General features: G+C 40.8%; 1 protein-coding gene across 2 annotated transcripts in view; it reads left to right on the top strand.

The window, feature by feature from the left end:
• tnfsf10l (TNF superfamily member 10, like) overlaps positions 1-18,300 on the top strand; it is a 71,596-nt gene that overhangs the window by 13,905 nt on the left and 39,391 nt on the right. For both annotated transcript variants that reach the window (XM_046328750.1, XM_046328749.1), the window contains one exon: positions 12,179-12,328. In XM_046328750.1, the coding sequence (XP_046184706.1) occupies positions 12,179-12,328 (150 nt within the window). The remainder of the gene's footprint in view (positions 1-12,178; positions 12,329-18,300) is intronic.

Below are 18,300 nucleotides of genomic sequence, written 5' to 3'. Positions count from 1 at the left end.
GAGCATTTGTTGGCTGCTTTTCCTTCACTCTGTGGTCCGACTCATCCCAAACCATCTCCATTTGGTTGAGGTCGGGATTGTGGAAGCCAGGTCATCTGATGCAGCACTCCGTCACTCACCTTCTTGTAAAAATAGCCCTTACACAGCATGGAGGTGTGTTAGTTCATTGTCCTGTTGGAAAACCAAATGATAGTTCCACTAAGCCCAAACCAGGTGTGATGGCGTATCGCTGCAGAATGCTGTGGTAGCCATGCTGGTTAAGTCTGCATGGAATTCTAAATCAATCACTGACCGTGTAATCTGCAAAGCACCCCCGCACCATCACACCTCCTCCATGCTTTACGGTGGGAAATACAAATGCAAGAAATCATCCGTTCACCCACACAGCATCTCACAAGAACAACTTTCCACCGGTCTAATGTCCATTGCTCATGTTTCTTGGCCAAAGCAAGTCTCTTCTTCTTATTGGTGTCCTTTAGTCGTGGTTTCTTTGCAGCAATTCGACCATGAAGGCCTGATTCACACAGTCTCCTTTGAACAGTTGATGTTGAGATGTGTCTGTTACTTGAACTCTATGAAGCATTTATTTGGGCTGCCATTTCTGAGGCTGCTAACTCTAATGTACTTATCTTTCACAGAGGTAACTCTGGGTCTTCCATTCCTGTGGCGGTCGTCATGAGAGTCATTTTCATCGTACCGCTTGATGGTTTTTGAGAATGCACTTGAAGAAACCTGTTATTTGAAATGCATTCCAGGTGACTACATCATGAAGCTGGTTGAGAGAATGCAAAGAGTAAGCCAACTTTCGCGTTGATGACAGCTTTGCAATTTGAAGACTCAAAATATATTTTGATTTAAAACTTTTTTTATTTCATAGTTTTGATTTCTTCACTATTATTCTACAATGTAGAAAATAGTACAAATAAAAAAAAACCTTGAATGAGTAGGTGTTCTTAAACTTTAGGCCGGTAGTGTAATTGATTTTGCGTATTGATTTAAACAGAGTAAACGTTAACACTAGACAGGTCAATACCATGCTGATACAGAGATACCATGCTGAAGCCTTTATAATGTAGTGTCTAACTGACGATGCAAGGCTATGCTCGTTCCAGCAGAAAGGGAGAAGGAGAGAGAGGGAGTTGGAGAACGAGAGACACAGCGGTTTATCTTAATAGCACAATGCATGAATTTTCCCTCAACGCTACTAACATAAACCTCACACACATTCCCTCCTGCCAAAGTACACACACTATCTCTTTGTTTCTCTCTTTCCTCCTCACTTATTTCCTATTTCTCCTGTCTCTCTCTCCATCCATCTTTCCGCCCCTTCTCGCTCTCTCTCTCACTCCTCTCTCTTTCTTCCCTCTCTCTCAATTCATTCTCTCCTGCCAATGAGTGTTGTGCAACTGACTTGCATAACGCAAACCTTTTTATATACAGATTTTGTCCGTTATAAATAGAACGGATCTTCCAGGAATGGTTATAGGCATTTCTTTTGGACCATAGAGCTAATTTTCTCTATCAGAAGAGAGGGGGGGAGGGGGAGAGAGATGCAAAAAGGAAGGAGGAGAGGGAAGTAAAGAGCAAAATAGAGAGAGCAATAGGTAAAAATCAGTCAACAAATGAGCGGGAAGAAGAGAGGATAGTGTCCCTGCTATAGATTTTGTCAGCGTGTACTACAAATATACAGAGACAGAAACACACACGCAAACACTCGCGTGCACACTATGGCCACTTGCTCAAAAGTAGTTTGCTTTATAGGGAGTAAAGTACCATTTGGGACGCTGGGACAATTGTGTGCCGCCCTATGGGACTCCCAATCACGGCCGGTTGTGTTACAGCCTGGAATCAAACCAGGGTCAGTAGTGACACCTCTAGCAATGAGATGCTACGCCTTAGACCGCTGTGTCACTCGGGAGAGTGGGAGAGACTGGGGGAGGGAGAGTGGGAGAGACTGGGGGAGGGAGAGGTGGGGGGGAAGAGACAGAGAAAGACTGTGGTAGAGAGGGAGCTGGAGGGAGAGAGAGAGAGACTGTGAAGGGAATGAGAAACTGGGGGAGAGAGACATGGGTGGGTGGGAGGGAGCCGGAGGGAGTGAGAGACATGGGGAGGGACAGAGACACGGGGAGAGGGAGAGACGGAGATGGGGAAGAGAGACTGAGGGAGATGGCTATAGACGGGGAGGGACGGAGCGACACGGGGGAGGGAGAGACCGAGATGATGGGGAAGAGAGAGAGACGTGGGATGGAGCGAGAGAAACAGAGGGGGGAGGGAGAGAAAGACGGAGGGAGAGGGAGAGATGGGAGGGTGAGAGACAGGGAGGCAGGGGGAGAGAGAGAGACGTGGGAGAGACAGGGAAGAGAGAGACTGGGGGTGGAGGGGGAGAGCGAGAGAGATGGGGAGGGAGAGAGACGGAGAGCGGGAGGGAGATGTGGGAGCGAGCGAGGGAGACGGGGGAGGGAGAACAAGAGAGAGACAGGACGAGGGACAGAGTTGCAGGGGGAGGGTGGGAGAGAGACGGTGGCAGGGAGAGACTGGGGGAGGGAGAGACTGGGAATGGTGAGAGGGAGACGGAAAGACGGGGCAGGGAGAGAGAGATGTAACCTTTAATTTGATTTGACCTTGAGATTGACACACTTCAATGCTAAATAAATGTAGAAATTGGGCCCTCCTGTCCCACAGTCAACTCTCATTTCTATAGCTATTAATTAAAGCTACTGGAAGAAGATTCCCCTCTTTTTCTCCTCTCTCGCTTTCTCTTCTCTCCCCGACTCGAGGCCTCTAATTTCTCTTTACCCTCCTTTTCCCTCTTCTTCATTCTCCTTTCTGTACACTATCCCTTCTACTCCCCTCTCCGCTGTCCTCTGCCCTCTCCTAATCTATTTATCACCTCTTCCTTCGCCTCTCTCTACTCTCACTCCCTTCTGTCTTCTCTCCCCCTTTCCCTAACCCCTCACACACCTCTTCCCTATTTTATTTAACTTCTCTTCTTCTTCAATCTCTCTTTACCCCCTTTTGCCTCATTTCACAAAAACATATTTTCCCTTTCACTCCTCCATGAATCATTGAAATAGTACACATAGAACAGGTCTGCCGCTTCCTAGACTTGCTTTAAATGAGAATGAGAAATTCACTTCTATGTGAATTTGGTGAGTGAGTGAAAATCTGTAATCACCTGTTCTACTTAATGTGTGTGCCCTTCATTGTGTTATCGTATAATCATTACAGCATGCGTTTAAAAGATCAAGAACAATGTTCTCAAGGACATGAGCAGGGGACCAGGGGAATGGAGGGAGAAGACAGGGAGGGAGAGAAAAAATTACTCTAGGCTGGTTGGTTACCATTCTGTTTCTGATTTATACAATGACTGTGTCCCAAATGGCACCCAATTCCATACATAGGCCAGTTTTATTGCTTCTTTAATCAGGACAACAGTTTTCACTTGCAAAAGGGTTTTGTAATGATCAATTATCCTTTTAAAATGATAAACATGGATTAGCTAACACAATGTGCCATTGGAACACAGCAGTGATGGTTGTTGATAATGGGCGTCTGTACGCCCATATTCCCTTTTTAAAAATAATCCGTTTCCAGCTACAATAGTTGATTACAACATTAACAATGTCAACACTGTATTTCTGATCAATTTGATGTTTGTTTTTTATGGACAAAAAATGTACTTTTCTTTAAAAAACAAGGACATTTCTAAGTGACTCCAAACTTTTGAATTGTAGTGTATATCTTTTTTTTAATCGTTGGATATGAATGACTGTAAAAATGCCAGCAAATCAGCTCCAAGTGGTTTTAATTTTGGAAGTATTCCCAATCGTAATAGAGAGATATACACTGAGTGTACAACTCTTTCCATGACGTAGACTGATCAGGTGAATCCAGGTGAAAACCATGATCCCTTATTGTCAGGTGAATACTATGATCCCTTATTGTAAGTTCTTAAATTCACTTCAGTCAGTGTCGATGAAGAGGAGGAGAGAGATTAAAGAATGATTTTTAAGCCTTCAGAAAATTGAGACATGGATTGTGTGAAGCACACATACACACTTACAAAATGTAATGTACAGTTGCGCTTAAACATAGACACATGCATGACACACCAGACCCACTCCCTCACACACACACAATCCAGGTCTCTGGGCCCGGCTTTGAGTTACATGGCTGGCTTCTCTTCCATAATCACCTTTAATAAGACTTGGTAAAATCCTGCGTTGTGAACACACACACTCCCTGGGCCATGGCCGGTGCTTGGTGTCCAGAGGTAACACTACTACATTGTTCCCTACTTCCTTGATTGCGTTCCTGAGATCTGTGGGGCTTTATCGATTTGTGTGTGGTCCTGTCCTCTCTGACCCCTCCACCTGGCTATGGGTAGAGTTAATGACATTAATCCTGTAATAGGGGTTTTTCTAATGGGAGGGAAGGATTACACGCACACACTGCAGTCTCCACTCCCCTGCTGTAAACATCTGTTAACTTCTTGACGCTACCCATCCCTTTCGCGGGATAATTGTCATCAACAACCTCTGAATTGGATAGTGCCACATTCAAATAATATTACAAAAAAATATTTATATTCATTAAATCACAAGTGCAATATAGCAAAACACAGTTTAGCATTTTGTTAATCCAACTGTCGTGTCAGATTTTGAAAATATGCTTTACAGCGAAAGCAATCCAAGTGTTTGTGTAAGTTTATCGATCGCTCGACAAAACATTATGAACACCTAGCATCAAGTAGCTTGATCACGAAAATCAGAAAAGCAATCAAATTAATTGTTTACCTTTGATGATCTTCGGATGTTTTCAGTCACGAGACTCCCAAGTTACACAATAAATGTTCCATAAAGATTATTTTTATATCCAAAATACCTCAGTTTGTTTGGCACGTTATGTTCAGAAATCCACAGGAAAGAGCGGTCACGACAACGCAGGCAAATTCCAAATAGTATCCGTAATGTCCACAGAAACATATCAAATGTTTTTATAATCAATCCTCAGGTTGTTTTTGAAATATATAATCGCTAATATATCAACCGCAACTGTCTTTTGCAGTAGGAGAGGGAAAGGCAATGGCTGCCCAAACTCTGTTGCGCCAAACAAAACGCGGCTGGCACCCGGCCATACAATGAAACAATGTTCTCTTTCTCGCTCATTTTTCAAAATAAAAGCCTGAAACTATGTCTAAAGACTGTTGACACCTTGAGGAAGCGATAGGAAAATAAATCTGGTTGATATCCCTTTAAATGGAGCAAAGGCAGGATATGGAACATGGAGTTTTCAAAATAGAAGCCACTTCCTGATTAGATTTTCCTCAGGGTTTCGTCTGCAATATCAGCTCTGTTATACTCAGACAATAATTTGACCGTTTTTTAAACTTGTGAGTGTTTTCTATCCTAATCTGTCAATTATATGCATATTCTAGCATCTGGTCTTGAGAAATAGGCCATTTACTTTGGGAACGTTATTTTTCCAAACATAAAAATAGTGCCCCCTAGCTTCAAAAGGTTAATAACAAATAATCTGGCGATGGCCTACAAAGACACCAATAGCCCACTTTTACGTTCTCTTTCATGCCATGCACACTCATGCACAAAACATCAACTCTCACTGATATCACAAAGACAATGCAAAGTCAGAAGTCCAGCCAGACATAGGGTGCATCTCAAAAGTCTAACATGGCTTCCTTTTCCTTATTTTCCTTTTTCTCCTCTTCCACATTAGCAACTCATCTGAAAACACAGCAATACGGTGAAAATATTTTTAAAAGCAGTCACTCTTGTATTTTTTATAAATTAGTCATGCACTTTAACAATATTTTAGACTAGGGAATGGAGATGAGAGGATGCTACTGTCAAGAGTATGGAGACGCACTCCATGTCTGGCTATATTAGATTGAGGCCCAGCCAGCCACTGTTTTGGAGAACCCAGACACTTCCCTTCCCGTAAGTAGAATGTGCCAGAATCTTGTTTTATGCTAGTGATTCCTCATGAAACACAGACAAATAAGACCATGATTTTGAGGATTTTCACTAAATGTAATCCATAGAATAGCCCATTGGAGAAAGCACTGTTGACATATATTTGATATTTGTATCTAAAAGCATAATTGAGAAATAATTTATCAAAGTTGGCATATTTATGACATTTTGGCCTTACCCAGGCCTCTTTTAAGACTCCATAGTGTTTAGTCTGTAAGTGCTGCATAGCAAACATTTGTGTCATATGAAAATGTAAGTAAGCATTACCGAGTGAATGTGAAAATGGATTCAAAATGGCCCCGTCTGCTGGTGATTTACAGAATTTGCAATGATGCAAGTAAAAGGAGGGCTGTGATTGGATACATTGCCTAATATACAAATTTCTGTATATAAAATGGGAGATAACTTTAAAACTAGCAGGGATCCCACTCGGGAACATTGATATACATTGATATACCCGTAGAGTATATTATGTTAAACAATATATTGATAATTTGCCAAATCCAAATGGTATATTTTCTATATTTATGTTTATATATTTCATTATTCATAAATTAACCTTTTCACGTGTGAGTTCCAAATATCTCTAATGTGATGTCAGAATGCACTCAACTGTTCCAAAATGTGATTGTTACACAACATGAACGTTAACCCACCCTGCCCTCAAACCAAGCCACACGCTGCCTGCAAATTATCTATAGGCTATATTTAAACTTGTCAATTTGAAATTATTTTACAACAAGTTTTATTTTCTAACAACAGTTTGAATTTAGGTATGTTCCGCCTCCTCATTATTTCAAAAAGATGTAGCCCATTTCACTGTTGTGGACAATTTGTTTGAGGCTTGACTCTTTTCGATGACAGCGCAAGCAACACCCTAGTCTTTCCCCAGATCAAGTATGCAGACATTTACACAGTCTAGTACAAACTTTTTCCCCTTAGCACATTTTCTGGCTGGCGCTCGCATTGCCTACATTTTTGTCCTTACAAATAATAACTTTGGACATGTGTGCATTCCAATCAAAGTAAGTCCTTTATTTTCTGTATACTGTCTTGTCAGTTCGATTGTAGCATACCGTATATATGTGTGGATCATAATATACAGTTGACGTTTACATACACAACCAAATACATATAAAAACTCAGTTTTTCACAATTCCTGACATGTAATCCAAATAAAAATTCCCTGTCTTAGGTCTGTTAGGATCATCACTTTGTTTTAAGAATGTGGAATGTCAGAATAATAGTAGAGAGTGGTTTATTTCAGCTTTTATTTCTTTCATCACATTCCCAGTGGGTCAGACGTTTACATACACTCAATTAGTATTTGGTAGCATTGCCTTTAAATGGTTTAACTTGGGTGAAACGTTTCTGGTAGCCTTCCACAAGCTTCACACAATAAGTTGGGTGAATTTTGGCCCATTCCTCCTGACAGAGCTGGTGTAACGGGAGTTAGGTTTGTAGAACTCCTTGCTCGCACACACTTTTTCTGTTCTGCCCACAAATGTTCTGTAGGATTTAGGTCAGGGCTTTCTGATGGCCTCTTCAATACCTTGACTTTGTTGTCTTTAAGCCATTTTGCCACAACTTTGGAAGTATGCTTAGGGTCATTGTCCATTTGGAAGATCCATTTGCGACCAAGCTTAAACTTCCTGACTGATGTCTTGAGATGTTGCTTCAATATATCCACGTAATTTTCCTACTCATGATGCCATCTATTTTGTGATGTACACCAGTCCCTCCTGCAGCAAAGCACCTCCACAACATGATGCTTCCACCCCTGTGCTTCACGGTTGGGATGGTGTTCTTCGGCTTGCAAGCCTCCCCCTTTTTCCTCCATAACATAACGACGGTCATTATAGCCAAACAGTTCTATTTTTGTTTCATCAGACCAGAGGACATTTCTCCAAAAAGTGCGATCTTTGTCTCCATGTGCAGTTGCAAACCGTAGTCTGGCTTTTCTTATGGTGAATTTGGAGCAGAAGCTTCTTCCTTGCTGAGCGGACTTTCAGCTTATGTCAATATAGGACTTGTTTTACTGTGGATATAGATACTTTTGTACCTGTTTCCACTAGCATCTTCACAAGGTCCTTTACTGTTGATTTGAACTTTTCATACCAAAGTACATTCTTCTAGGAGACAGAACGTGCCTCCTTTATTTAACCAGGCAAGTCAGTTAAGAACACATTCTTATTTTCAATGACGGCCTGGGAACAGTGGGTTAACTGCCTGTTCAGGGGCAGAACGACAGATTTGTACCTTGTCAGCTCGGGGGTTTGAACTAGCAACCTTCTGGTTACTAGTCCAACTCTCTAACCACTAGGCTTCGCTGCCGTCCTGAGCGGTATGATGGCTGCGTGGTCCCATGGTGTTTATACATGCTTACTATTGTTTGTATAGATGAACATGGTACCTTCAGGCGTTTGGAAATTGCGCCCAAGGATGAACCAGACTTGTGGAGGTCTACACTTTTTTTTTTCCCATGATGTCAAGCAAGAGGCACTGAGTTTGAAGGTAGGTCTTGAAATACATCCACAGGTTCACCTCCAATTGACTCAAAACATGTCAATTTGCCTATCAGAAGCTTCTAAAGCCATGACATCATGTTCTGGAATTATCCAAGCTGTTTAAAGGCACAGTCAACTTAGTGTATGTAAACTTCTGACCCACTGGAATTGTTTTGGGGAAAAATTACTTGTGTCATACACAAAGTAGATGTCCTAACCAACTTGCCAAAACTATAGTTTGTTAACAAGAAATTTGTGGAGTGGTTGAATAACTACTTTTAATGACTTCAACCTAAGTGTATGTAAACTTCTGACTTCAACTGTATTTACTGTTTTCATAATGTATTTATGTTTTCAAGTTCTGGTGACAAATCATGCATTCCTATTCATCCATAGATTGTAATGGACACATATGATGTGTGTAAAATACTTTTTTGAAGGTTGTACTGATTATGATGAGCAAATGCTAAGGATGGCCTATGAATGCCAGGTATGTGGGGCACCGTGTTTGTTGACATTATACAATGCATTCTGTTTGTCACGTAAACGTCTGTCGAACCAAAGATGTTATACAAAATGAGGTGAGGGATGGTTCACTCATCTTTTGAGTAAACTTCCGGAAGTGAATGATGGGAAGTGAGTGATGGTAGACGACACACCCCCTTCAACATGCCTACTGCAAACAGATCAAACTCATCTAGTCTCATCTTATCTTTGGTTGACCAGTCAAATGAAACATGGCGGTGTCCACAAACTACCCATCGGATTACTTTCTATTTTTGGAAAGAGTTATATGAAATTATTTTGATCAATGGTAAACTCACCCGTAATTTCTATTGTCTAATTAATATTATGGTTTCTATCAGCCGAGAGTTAGTTGAATTTGACCGCTTGTTAAGTCAATCTTTCCTCAGTTAGCACTAGGAGTATTGTGGCCTGCATTTTACGGTTTGGATGATTGTGTTATGCTGTCGCCACGTCTGTGGATGTCTGAACATTGCATCCAAAAATAAAATGGACACATTTGTCAGGACTGTTTGCGCAAAATGTTTGTAAAAAAACAGTGTTGCCAGCTCAAACGCTGACTGTTGGGTCGATTGAAGCTGGACGTTCTTAAAACATTCTAGTCACTGTGGTTTGAGTGTACGCTGCAGGGACCACTGTAGAATGATCACACCCTGTTTTGGTACGCGTCAAATTAATGTAAAATAAAAAGGTTTCTTGAAATCAAAACAAATGAAACATTATGGAGTCCTGGAAAGGCCAAAATGTCATAAATCTTAACAATGTTTATCAATTATTTCCCAATTATGCTTTTAGATACAGTATATACAGTGGGGCAAAAAAGTATTTAGTCAATTGTGCAAGTTCTCCCACTTAAAAAGATGATAGGCCTGTACTTTTCATCATAGGTACACTTCAACTATGACAGACAAAATGAGAAGAAAAAAAAATCCAGAAAATCACATTGTAGGATTTTTTATGAATTTATTTGCAAATTATGGTGTAAGGTAAGTATTTGGTCAATAACAAAAGTTTATCTCAATACTTTTGTTAAATACCCTTTGTTGGCAATGACAGAGGTCAAATGTTTTCACAAGTCTTCACAAGGTTTTCACACACTGTTGCTGGTATTTTGGTCCATTCCTCCATGCAGATCTCCTCCAGAGCAGTGATGTTTTGGGGCTGTTGCTGGGCAACACAGACTTTCAACTCCCTCCAAAGATTTTCTATGGTGTTGAGTTCTGGAGACTGGCTAGGCCACTCCAGGACCTTGAAATGCTTCTTACGAAGTCACTCCTTCGTTGCCCGGGCGGTGTGTTTGGGATCATTGTCATGCTGAAAGACCCAGGCACGTTTCATCTTCAATGCCCTTGCTGATGGAAGGAGGTTTTCACTCAATCTCACGATACATGGCCCCATTCATTCTTTCCTTTACACGGATCAGTCGTCCTGGTCCCTTTGCAGAAAAACAGCCCCAAAGCATGATGTTTCCAACCCATGCTTCACAGTAGGTATGGTGTTCTTTGGATGCAACTCAGCATTCTTTGTCCTCCAAACACGACGAGTTGAGTTTTTACCAAAAAGTTATATTTTGGTTTCATCTGACCATATGACATTCTCCCAATCTTCTTCTGGATCATCCAAGTGTTCCCTGTATGCTCACATGCGCACACACAGCAGTCATACCCCTGTTGGGCCTTGTTAAAGGGTCAATAGTACAACCCCCCTCCCAAACGTGATGCTGAGCAGTTCCGTACCCCTGGCCACACATTACACACACACACTCAATTACACACAAATTACACACAGACTCAAACGTAATACAGAAATTAACTGCAGGGATCTGAGTGGGGGATAGAAAGAGTCTGAGTCTCAGATGGAGAGAAAGACCAAAAGAGAGGAAGAAAGGAGAGAAATTTAAGTATTTCCTGTCTGCCCTGGAGGAGTGGGTGGTTTATTGGCCTATTAGATATCTGGGATCTGGGTGTATGTTCGAGTTCATTCCAGGAGAATCAAACCGCTAGTTAAGCAGTCTGTGAATGACATTGAAACTGTTGTTAAGGATGACACATTCCAGACATATTGAAAGCACTAACATTCATAAAATGACCGATCCTTTATTACAATCTTGTTCTCATGTTGCTGTTGGTCTGCCATCATTGACGCAATCTCTCATTGATTGTGACATTCAAAATACCTATGAATGCCATATGTCTCACTAATAACACTTACACTACCTCTCCTAAAATATGTTTTCTTTGTTCCTTCCCTGTAGGTGCGTAGCCAGGGCTTAACAGAGGAGCTAAAGTTTCTGCCTGTTGAATGCTTTATATCACTCTATGCATTGCTTATATGGCTTTATGTCGCTGACTCTTTTCTATTCTCTCCTCCCTGTAGATGCATCGCATTCCAGGTCAAATAGCCCGTACACAGCCTGGATGTGTGATGGTTCATTATCCTGTTGAAAAGCAAATGAGTCCCACTAAGTGCAAACCAGATGTGATGGTGTATCGCTGCAGAATGCTGTGGGAGCCATGCTGCTAAAGTTTGCCTTTAATTGTAAATAAGTCACAGACTGTGTCACCAGCAAAGCACCATCACACCTCCTCCATGCTTCACGGTGGGAACCACATATGTGGAGATGATCTTTTCATCTACTCTGCGTCTCACAAAGACATGGCGTTTGGCAATAAAAAAATCTCAAATTTGGACTCATTAGACCAAAGGACATATTTCCACGGGTCCATTGTCCATTGCTCGAGTTTCTTGGCCCAAGCAAGTCTCTTCTTATTGGTGTCGTTTAGTAGTGGTTTCTTTGCAGCAATTCGACCATGAAGGCTTGATTCACGGATTTGAGGTCAGGTGATTTTGGGGCGGCAGGTTGGTTAGAGCGTTGGGCCAGTAACCGAAAGGTTACTAGATCGAATCCCCGAGCTGACAAGCTAAAAATCTGTCTTTCTGCCTCTGAACAAGGCAACAACCCACTGTTCCTAGATAAGAATGTGTTCTTAACTGACTTGCCAGGTTAAATAAACTTATTTTTTTATCGCCAGGGCGTTACAGAGCAGTTGAAGTGTATCAGTCTGCCGAATGCTTTGTTACTGCTACATACGCTTATAACACTATAACACTATCTCTCGTAACCCAAGTTTTTATATTATTTCCTCCCTGTAGGTGCGTAGCCAGGGTGTAACAGAGGAGCTGAAGTGTCTCAGTCTGTTAAATGCTCTGGATAAAGACCAAGACATCCCAGAGAACCTGGCTCAGCTGTTTGGAGAGCCCTGCATCAAACTGGCTGAGGGCATCAAGGCCTACATATCTAAGGTAAGAAGAACACAAATGTAGTGCTCAATGGCAACATATTCCCTAGATAGTGCACTACAATAGGACCCTGCATCAAACTGGCCAAGGGCATCAAGACCTACAGTACCAGTCAAACGTTTGGACACACCTACTCATTCAAGGATTTTTCTTTATTTTTACTATTTTCTACATTGTAGAATAATAGTGACAACATCAAAACTATGAAATAAAATATATGGAATCAAGTAGTAACCAAAAAAAGTGTTAAATACATCAAAATATATTTGAGATTCTTCAAATAGCTACCCTTTGCCTTGATGACAGCTTTGCACACGCTCTGCATTCTCTAAACCAGCTTCACCTGGAATGCTTTTTCAACATTCTTGAAGGAATTCCCACATATGCTGATCACTTGTTGGCTGCTTTTCCTTAACAGTCCAACTCATCCCAAACCATCTCAATTGGGTTGAGGTCGGGTGATTGTGGAGACCAGCACTCAATCACTCTCCTTCCAGGTCAGATAGCCCTTATACATCCTGGATGTGTGATGGGTCATTGTCCTGTTGAAAGCAAAGGATCCCACTAAGCACAAATCAGATGGGATGGCGTATCACTGCAGAAATCTGTGGTAGCCATACTGCTAAGGTTGGCCTTGAACCAGCAAAGCACACCCACACCATCACACCACCTCCTCCATGCTTCACGGTGGGAACCACACATGCAGAGCTGATCCGTTCACCTACTCTGCTTCTCACAAAAATCTCAAATTTGGACTCATCAGACCAAAGAACATATTTCCACTGGTCTAATGTCCATTGCTCGTGTTTCTTGGCGCAAGCAAGTCTCTTCTTTTTATTGGTCCTTTATTAGTGGTTTCTTTGCAGCAAATCGAATTCATGCAGTCTCCTCTGAACAGTTGATGTTGAGATGTGTCTGTAACTTGAACTATTAAGCATTTATTTGGGCTGCAATTTCTGAGGCTGGTAAGTCTAATGAACTTATCTTCTGCTGCAGAGGTACCTCTGGATCTTCCTTTCCTGTGGAGGTCCTCATGAGAGCCAATTTCACCATAGCGTTTGAATGGTTTTTGTGACTACACTTGATGAAATGTTCAAAGTTATTGAAATTTCCCGCATTGACTGACCTTCATGACTTTGCTTATTTGAGCTGTTCTTGCCCTAATATGGACTTGGTATTTTACCAAATAGGTCTATCTACCTTGTCACAACACAACTGAAATGGCTCAAACGCATTAAGAAGGAAAGAAATTCCACAAATTAACTTTTATCAAAGCACGCCTGTTAACTCTTGTTTTTTCCATGTTTTTGTTAATTACCCAATGTTCGCGTGCCTGATGGACACATAACATTATTGGGTTTTTAAAACAATACAGCCATAACGATTTACGTAAAAATACTGAGATGTTGACTGATCTCAATTACAAGCAATTTAGACAGCATACATGGTTAATATTTGCCATTTACCTCTGCTAGATCAAATTTATCAATAAAAGCACTATTTGTTTATTTAAAATAAAAAAACTTAACATCAAGACAACGGTAGAATAAGTCATGTTTATCTTGAACAAATATAAATGAAACAAGTATTTTCATCACTATTGATGTTTATTGCTTGGAACTGAACTAACTGGAAGGACCCATTTTACATACAGTATTTTATGGAAATTATAAATGAGCCCCAATGAACAGAAATTAAGGCCTGTCTACACACCACATGAGGGACAGATTGTTTTTGCTGTGTGTGTGTTACAAATGTATTTCTTGCACTTGATGCATGTGTACCATCTTCCTGTCCTCCTTGGATCCACACACATCACAGTGCTTCTTCTTGTTGCTCCAATCTAGAATGATGAAAACACTTCAGGAATTTTAGTAACATCTCACTCACATGTATAGTTACTGCAGGCCAAGGTAAGAGAGTCAGACACACACACATGCAACAACATCACCCACACTTTCTTCCGGTATTGGAGGTGTTATTTCTGTGGGTCGGGCGGATGGGGCCCCAGCATCCTCCTCCTCACGATGGCTGCAGATGCTGGGGTCCTTGGGATATGTTGCCTCTGGATTTGAGGTCTTACCAATGCCTTGCCCAGCTCATCGAGAAAGAGCCATACTGATTGATTGTGGTAAGGAGCCACACATGCAAAGTATTTATTTGTTATGTCCCTCCCCCAATTTGCACCTGGCTGTGGTAGTGTGGGAAATACAGAATTGTTTACAATGTATCGAAATAATGTATTGTAATAAGTGTGCAGGTTCCCGCAAGACATGTGTGTAATTTCACACACTACAAAGGGTAAAGAGTGCTAGAAAAATGGGAGACAGGCAGGGAGTGTGAGAGGTTATTGGTGCTATGTTGAAACAGCAGGCCCCAGAGATGAGGAATACAGAGTGAAGGCACACAAACCTTTTTGTTAAATTTTTTACTTGTTTTCATCTACACACACACTTTTCCACACTTTTATTACTTTTATTTCCGTCCAGTGGACCCAAACACCACATATGTAATGTAAATATGTAGGGGTGTGCACAGTGTGCACTAAATGATGATGTGTTACATATTATTCACAGAAAATGAGCCAAGGCCAATGCGTCTCTGGTTGAAAAAAAAACGTTTTACTTTAGTAAACATTGAAAATTGGTCCCACAGACCTGAACAACACACAATGGTTAATTGAAATGCATTCCAGGTAACTACCTCGAAGCTGGTTGAGAGAATGCCAAGAGTGTGCAAAGCTGTCATAAAGGCAAAGGCTGTCTACTTTGAAGAATCTCAAATATATCTTCATTTGTTTAACACATTTTTAAAATTACTACATGATTCCATTGGTGTTATTTCATAGTTTTGACGACAATGTAGAAAATAGTAAAAATAAAGAAAACCCTTGAATGAGTAGGTGTTTCCAAACTTTTGACTGGTACTGGCCAAGGGTATCAAGGCATACATCTCTAAGGTAAGACCTCACAGATATAGGCTATGCCCCCTATCCCTACAGTAGATAGTTAAGCAATAAGGCCCAAGGGGCTGTGGTATATTGGCCATCCTTTATACCACAAACCCCTGAGGTGCCTTATTGCCATTATAAACTGTTTATCAATGTAATTAGAAGAGTAAAAAGTAATATTTTGTCATACCCAATCAGCATTCAGGGCTCAAATCACCCAGTTTATAATAAATCATGTACTACTTTTGCCTAAAGGCTTGTGTATGGACATCCCAATCGCTAGCACAGCCAATAGATTGGTTAGCTGAGAGGAGATTCCATATTCAAAGCAGTATACCTTGGTACAGTGCATTTGGAAAGTATGAGTATGACCCCTTGACTTTTTCCACATTTTGTTAGTTTACAGACTTGTTCTAAAATGAATCTTAAAATGTTTTTTCTTATCAGTCTCCACACAATACCCCATAATAACAAAACAAAAACAGGTTTAAGAAATGTTTTTGAGAAGAAAAAAAGGATTTTGACTCTTTACTCAGTACTTTGTTGAAGAACCTTTGGCAGCGATTACAGCCTCAAGTTTTCTTAGGTATGACGCTACAAGCTTGGCACAGAGGTACCTCTTAAGCGCTGTCAGACTGGATGGGGAATGTCGCTGCACAGATATTTTCAGGTCTCTCCAGAGATGTTCGATCGGGTTCAAGTCTGGGCTTTGGCTGTGTGACTCAAGGATATTCAGAGACAGTCCCGAAGCCACTCCTGCGTTGTCTTGGCTATGTGCTTAGGCTAGTTGTACTGTTAGACTAGGGCAAATGTTCACCTTCTGAGGTCCTGAGCGCTCTGGAGCAGGATTTCATCAAGGATCTCTGTACTTTTCTCCGTTCATCGGTCCCTTGATCCTGACTAGTCTCCCAGTCCCTGCCGTTGAAAATATCCCCACAGCATGATGCTGCCACCACAATGCTTCGCCGTAGGGATGGTGCCAGGTTTCCTCCAGACCTGACGCTTGGCATTAATTTTATGCCTTTGTCATCACCTGTAAAAAATATATATATTTTTTAATTCTATCACGCCACAGTTCTAATGTGCGGCCAAGTCAAAGGACTGTAAATAATCATATAGATTCACACCTGTGTTCTACAAATAAATAGTGGATTGGTCTGAGGAAACCAATGTGCCCCGTGTGTGTGTGTGTGTGTGACATTGAAATGGTAAATAGTTCAAATATTATACATTCTACAACTGATGAGCCAAATACTAGGTGCAGATTGGCTGACCAATCCACTATTTGAAGAACACTGGTGTTCGGCATGAAGGTTCTCTACATACATTCCATTCTGTGTGAGTGCACAGCAAATTTATGGGTGTTAAAATCTAAGTGTTAGGGTAAAAAGGGTTTTGAGTGTTGATTCTAGTGGGGTTTCCACCAGTGGGATTGAAATCGACACCACCTGCAGTGAATAAATTAAGTGTTATTTGAATCACAGTGGAATCACCACTAACTTGACTGTGTTGAGTTAATTTACGTTAAATGAGGGACCTCATTATCACATAAATCAACTGTTATTGGTTGCATACACGTGCTTTGTATTTTGCAGATGTATTTTGCAGATGCTACTGCTGGTGTAGTGAAATGCTTGTTTTTCTATCTAACATTACACAACAGTACACACATCTATAAGTAAAATAATGGAATTAAGAAATATAGAAATGTTAGGACAGAGTCTATGTTTAAATATATACAGTGCATTCAGAAACTATTACGAAAGTATATACTGTATACCGGGGTATTCTTCAACAGAAATGCGTAAAACTACGTCACAATGCTGTAGACACCTTGGGGAATATGTAGAAAGCGTAAGCTCGTTGATGGTACATTCACAGCTGAATAGGGAGTCATTGGAACGCAGCGCTTTTAAAACCTGGGGCACTTCTGGATTGGATTTTTCTCAGGCTTTCGCCTGCAGCATCAGTTCTGTTATACTCACAGACAATATCTTTACAGTTTTGGAAACGTTAGTGTTTTCTATCCAAAGCTGTCAATTATATGCATATTCTAGCATATTTTCCTGACAAAATATCCCGTTTAAAACGAAAATACTGCCCCCTAACACCAGGAGGATTTATTAAGTAAATACCTGCAGTCATGTTGTGCAATACGTTAGGAGATAAAGAACATTGCGTTCTTCATTTCACCGGTCACGTTATTATGAAGCTTAATGTAGTCCCCAGTCACGTGGTGTTTGTTTACAAGCACACAAAGGTGAGAGACCGGAGCCTTCTGAGTCACTCATTGTTGTGCAGCATGCACCAGGTGATCTAATTACTGTATGAATTCACAACTAAATGCTTGCCATATAGATATTTTATAGCTATTAAGGTGATTCCACAGGTTGCTGACCCCATGCTTACATCTTTATCAGAAATAAGACACCTTGCTTTCCCTGGTGCCAATTCCATGAAATCATCCCACACTGGTGCTCTGCTTTTCTCGGCCATCTGTAAAACACACACAGCTCTGAAGTGACAATGATACTGAGTCTGCTTAGGAGACAAATACTCTCAACAGTTTGAATAAAAATTTAGTTTAAGTTACCTGTGATGAATTTGGAAAACAAAAACTGTAATTTCTATATGCAGGAAATCCTATTTTAATTATGGACATGGTAATAATTGACTACCAAAGTGCGAGTCATAATTCCCATGACACCTTCTAGCAAAATCTGAAAAGTGGTTCCTTCATTCATTTATTCCATAGGATATTTTTAGATTCACTTAAAATATGGTCTGTGTTTCGTGTAGGCTTACACCACCTTGCCAATTTTATAACTGTGTCGATATCCATAGGACAAGGTAACTCTGATCAATATTGGCTAAATATAAGCGAGGATAAAAAAAATTAGTAGAGTGGATTTATGAAAATATTTTGACAAACGTTACCTTATCCTAGTGAGATTTACACGGGTATCAAAATGCCGAGGTGGTTTAAGCCTGCACGAAACACAGACCTTATTTGAAGTAGATCAAG

The sequence above is a fragment of the Oncorhynchus gorbuscha genome, linkage group LG25 (genome assembly GCF_021184085.1).
Source record: "Oncorhynchus gorbuscha isolate QuinsamMale2020 ecotype Even-year linkage group LG25, OgorEven_v1.0, whole genome shotgun sequence".
NCBI lineage: Eukaryota > Metazoa > Chordata > Actinopteri > Salmoniformes > Salmonidae > Oncorhynchus > Oncorhynchus gorbuscha.
Note: the sequence above shows the minus strand (reverse complement) of the source record. Positions and strands in the feature narration are given on the sequence as shown.